The sequence below is a fragment of the Physeter macrocephalus genome, chromosome 12 (genome assembly GCF_002837175.3).
Source record: "Physeter macrocephalus isolate SW-GA chromosome 12, ASM283717v5, whole genome shotgun sequence".
In the NCBI taxonomy this organism is placed as follows: Eukaryota; Metazoa; Chordata; class Mammalia; order Artiodactyla; family Physeteridae; genus Physeter; species Physeter macrocephalus.
Window position 1 is genome coordinate 89,148,078 of NC_041225.1, and position 4,942 is coordinate 89,153,019.

General features: G+C 53.3%; 1 protein-coding gene across 2 annotated transcripts; it reads right to left on the reverse strand.

Moving 5' to 3' along the window:
- Positions 1–895: 895 nt before the first annotated feature.
- On the reverse strand, positions 896–3,407 carry PCGF1 (polycomb group ring finger 1). 2 transcript variants are annotated; one of them, XM_007107637.2, is made up of 9 exons: positions 3,270–3,407; positions 2,745–2,850; positions 2,435–2,587; positions 2,209–2,280; positions 1,977–2,082; positions 1,762–1,795; positions 1,577–1,663; positions 1,136–1,216; positions 896–1,032 (listed from the first exon to the last, which is right to left on the reverse strand). In XM_007107637.2, exons 1-9 carry the CDS (start codon positions 3,360–3,362, stop codon positions 985–987), a joined length of 780 nt encoding a protein of 259 aa, XP_007107699.1. In that variant the 5' UTR covers positions 3,363–3,407; the 3' UTR covers positions 896–984. The 2 variants fall into 2 exon arrangements, with proteins under 2 accessions (XP_007107699.1, XP_054944913.1); XM_055088938.1 differs by lacking the exon at positions 896–1,032 and having other exon boundaries at positions 1,076–1,216; positions 3,270–3,398.
- Between the last annotated feature and the right edge of the window lie 1,535 nt (positions 3,408–4,942).

Genomic DNA, 4,942 nt, shown 5'->3' on the forward strand with positions numbered 1-4,942 from the left:
GGATAGGGAGGGTGGGAGGGAGGGAGACGCAAGAGGGAAGAGATATGGGAACATATGTATATGTATAACTGATTCACTTTGTTGTAAAGCAGAAACTAACACACCATTATAAAACAGTTATACTCCAATAAAGATGTTAAAAAAAAAATCAGGTTTAACATTTATGCTGCCTATGCCATTCAGTTTGTCCCAGATTCCATAGCAGCCCATTAGCTTCCTTCAGGAACTCCTTGCTTTGGCCTCCAGTCCCCTCCTCTGTTACTGTCTGGCTCAAAAAGAGAAGGAATGCTTGCTGAATTACTCAGTGAAGTTCTCACCTTGTTGCTTCCCTCTTGTTCCTAAAAAGTGCCTCTTCTGGGCACCAGTTCCCTCTTTCCAATTACCCTCTCCACACCCTGGCTTCACCTAGCCCAGATACCTGAAGGCCCACTGAATCTCATATGGACAGCCAGGTTTCCAGCTGTGACTATACCCATGTGTTCTTGCATCCCAATTTTTTTAAGGCTCCTCCCATAGTGCAATTCTTTGTATTTTCTTTCAAATATCACTCTTCTTCAGCCCTGCAGTGGCCACTGTCAAACCCTATAGCCCCATTCTCACCACTACTGAATTAGGATACCTCCACTCAGGCCTGCATTATATGTGGCAACATTCAAGGATGGTGAGAGCTCCCCTTCCCTTCACCAAAAAGAGCTGGTATGAATGACCTGGTTTCACTTAGGTCACCTTCAGAGTTTTACATATGTAGGGTCCTCTACTGCTTTCCTTTGGCAATTCACTGAGGGAACACCAACATAGAGAGGCCCTCCTTCTTGATGAAACTCAAGAGGGAAGCAGGACACAGGACAAAGCATGAGTGTGTGGCAGGAAAAAAAGGAAAAAGATGCGCTTTTTAAAGTTTTTATTTCAAAAAATAAAGCCAAGGTTAATTTCACATAAATATCTGGGGAGGGAAGGGCAGAGGAATGGGTGGGGGCTTGGCCCCTACCTCCTCTTCTCTTTCACACTGTATTGTAAAAGCAAAGGGGATGGCTAAGGAGAGAACACAGGGAAGAAGTAGTCAGTAGGAACATTCTTACCCAAGAGGCCCCCTCAGCCTGCCCCTGCCCTGGAGACTGCCTTGGCACTGGCTCACCTTGCCGAACCAGCGGGAGAGCCATATCTGCTTCATGGTCATGTGATCAGGGAGAACTTCATTGTCAAAAAGGAGTTGCACCTAGGAGGGAGATAGGGGCACAGTTTTAAGAACTATCCTCTTGGGCTTCCCTGCTGGCGCAGTGGTTGAGAGTCCACCTGCCGATGCAGGGGACACGGGTTCGTGCCCCGGTCCGGGAAGATCCCACATGCTGCGGAGCGGCTGGGCCCATGAGTCATGGCCGCTGAGCCTGCGCGTCCAGAGCCTGTGCTCCGCAACGGGAGAGGCCACAACAGTGAGAGGCCCGCATACCGCAAAAAAAAAAAAAAAAAAAAAAGAACTATCCTCTTGCACAGGTCAAGAATTACCCTGGTCTACCCTATACTCTGTTCCTCCTTTCTCAGCAACCCCCCCAAAAAAAACCTACTATGGGATACTCACATGCTGGGGATTTAGCATCAAGCGGTGACATAGCACCCTCCGGAGATGACGAACTTCAGCTCTAACAGAACATCGGACATATTTGTTCTGGGGGTGGGGAGGGAAAGGAAGAGAACAGGTGTGTGAGGGAAGGGCCATGGGGAGATGAGTCTCCTTAGAGAGGCCCTCCCCTCAGCCCCTCTCACCTGCAGGACGCTTTTATTCTTGTCTTTGCCAGAACTGGGGGGGAAACAGACACAGGTTAGGGAGCTCTATCTTTCCCCCGTCCCCTGACCAGAACCATGATATACTCTCTTCAAGTGAACAGACACTCCCTTACTGCTCGCCCACTCCCTGAGCCCCTCCCTGCCTCTGGGTCATTGTCACTGTCACTTCAGATAGCCCATGACCTGTCCTTCACCTCAGCCGCTCCAGGCATAGGCTCAGCTGCTCATCATAGCGATAGTAGTGGGCTTTTGAGTGGTCGAAGCTGCTGAAGGGGAGGCCAAGGTTGCTCAGGGCTGGCTCTGAGAAAGACAGAGTAATGAGAAGAGTGGCACATGTTCCATACGCCTTTTTCCCCGGGGACCAAAACTGAGCAGGAGGAATGCTCTGGGGGTTTTACCTTACCTTCCTGCTACCAAGAGACATACCTTCCCCGCTGGGCTGGGTGACCCGGTCCAAGCCTCGGGACTGGTAGAATTCTCGGATCCGTTTCTCTTCACCTAGAAGGGAGTGGAGTACAGGAAGTAAAATATAAGCCCTCCCTCATTCTTTGTCCCGCTAGCTGTCAACCTCTTTACCAAAGCCCTTGTCATCTCAAGCTGCCACCCAGCATCAGTCCTCTAGAGGCCCCTCAAAGTCAGGTTGGTTACTCACTGTCTTGCAAGCCTGGCACTAGCTTGTACACGATGTCCTGCATGACCCGGTCCAGTTTGAGGTTGAGCAGTGGCTGTGTCTCGTGGATCTTGATGTTGCACATGGGGCAGTACTTGCTGGTTTGGAGGTACTTCACAATACAACTCTTGCAGACTGCAAGATGAAAAAAGCAAACTCTCTGGCCCTCTGGAAATCGGGTTCATGGGCTGGGTGGGTCGCCTGGGTGGTTGGAGCAAGCAGCCTAGAGGCTGGCAGCCGGCTTAGTGGGAAATGGGGCCTGGAAGAAACAGCCAGGGTCCTGGGCACTCACACGTATGAAGACACTCTGTTATGGTGGTGGCATCCACGAAGTACCCTGCGCACAGGCAACAGACGATGTGCTCATTCAAGTCTTTGATCTTTACTCGCACCTCCTCCTGCGGACACACCCTCCATCAACGACCACTCTCCCAACCCCAACCCGTGTGCCTTCACAACTTGGAAGTCGCCTCTCATCAGACCCCAGGGCCAACACCGCACCCTGCGCCGTCAGCCGATTAGCTCCCGGGGGTTGACACTCCCCCTCCGCCCAGCAGAGGGCTCCGCGCACAGCGGGGTCTCCCTCCAAGCCAACTCGCCCCACCTTCCTTTCCCAGGGGAGACTACAAACAGTGAGCGGCACAATGCGCAGGCGTCCTAGCCTGGAGTTTGGCAACCCGACCGCAATCGCGCAGGCGCATTGGGCACCCCGTCTCTGCGCAGGCGCACTGGCGCCCGGCCAGCCACCGCCCGTCCTGTAGCCGGCCGCAGTTCGCACCGCTAGCCGACCACAGTGGTAACCTTGCCGCCCCTGCACCTCGTTCCGTAGCGGGTCCATCTTGTACACTGACTGGAGCTGGTTCCGAAGCCTCATCGCGATCGCAATCTGGCCCCCCTGAGGAGACGCCATCTTAAAGGCTGATCCCGGCCGGCCACTTCCGGTGCCGCCTGCGGGGCGGGACTTGTCGCCTCGCAACGAAGGCTTAGGTCTTTTCGGATTCGCTGACCCTCTGTAAGGCCCCGCCCATGTCCCTTTCTCCCCGTGTGCTCACCTGAGCCCCACTGGCCCCTCCCCCTCCTCAATCTGTAATTAGGGAGTCGGGGGGTGCCTGGGAAGGGGTCCTATCTCTTTGAGCTCCTGTAGTAATCATCATAATAGACCCTACACGACCTCGGGACTAACTTTTGGAGCCTGCAAAAGACTGCCACCTTCAACTCCCAAAGGCCCGGCGGTCTCCTCCCGCCACTGCTCAGGGTCGTCGATCTCCTGTGATGATGTCCCTGCTAAAGAAGCCCCTCCGGGGCCCTCTACTTGTGTCGCCCTCCGCGGCTGACGCGTCCGCATTACGGAGTTTCATCCCGATGGTGGGCCTTGTCCCGGCTTCACAGCGGCGGTTTCTCGGAGCTTTGCGGAATCTCGTAGAGGGTGGAGGGGAAGGAGGGACCCCCAGGGACTTGGTAGTGATCGTACCCCCGCCCCCACACTCCCCCCTGCCGCCGAGGATGGGGGAGCAGGCCCTGGTTAATGATGATGATTCAATCATCGGCGCCTGCGGAGGCCTGGGACAGACTAATGCAGAGCAGATGCCCAAGAAGGAGGGGAGGACGGCTAAGACACTACCACACACGGACACGCTGAGGCAGCGAACTCCTGCGGTAGCATAGGCCCAGTCCCGTACTTGGGGAGGACGCAGGGGCCCTAGAGCTGGTACACCGACGTCTCTAGGTACTTTTTAAAAAGTGGGATTAAAAAAAAAACAAAAACAAAATAAGGATAAAATTACTGTGGAGTATTAACATCAGGTGCAATTGGAGACTCAAGAAGGGAGAGATACCAGTGGAGACCCCGAAAGACTTTCTGGAGGAATTGGGTCTTTGTGTGGGCACAATTTAGAGATTGGGGGTGGGGGTGGGGAAAGGAGTGTGGTGGAAATAGAAAAGAAAGGCAAAGTGGAGGGGAGTGAACGGAGAGGGACTGGACTGAAGCCCAGGTGTAGATCTAAGAGTAGTGATAGAAGAAGCAGAGCCTTGTGGAGTTGGGACTTTAGCCTGAGGGCAACAGGGAGCTAAAAGACGTTTTTGAAGAGAGGGAGTTATCCTATGAAAGAAACATATTTGTTCATTTATCTTCAGAGTGAATTAGCGGTAAGGAATTATGAGATTAGTGATATTTTTTTAATCAACTACTCACTACAGCCACTGCTTACCTCTCTGTTCCAAGATGCCATTATCTCTTCTCTGGATGATTGCAGTGGCTTTTTGCCTGCTTTCCTTGCTTCTACCTTTAACCCTCTTTAGCCTATTCTAAACATAGCAGCTCACAGTGATTCCGGTAAAACATGAATTAAAAAGGATACACGGGGGCTTCCCTGGTGGCGCAGTGGTTGAGAGTCCGCGTACCGCTGCAGGGGACACGGGTTCGTGCCCCGGTCCGGGAAGATCCCACATGCCGCGGAGCGGCTGGGCCCGTGAGCCATGGCCGCTGAGCCT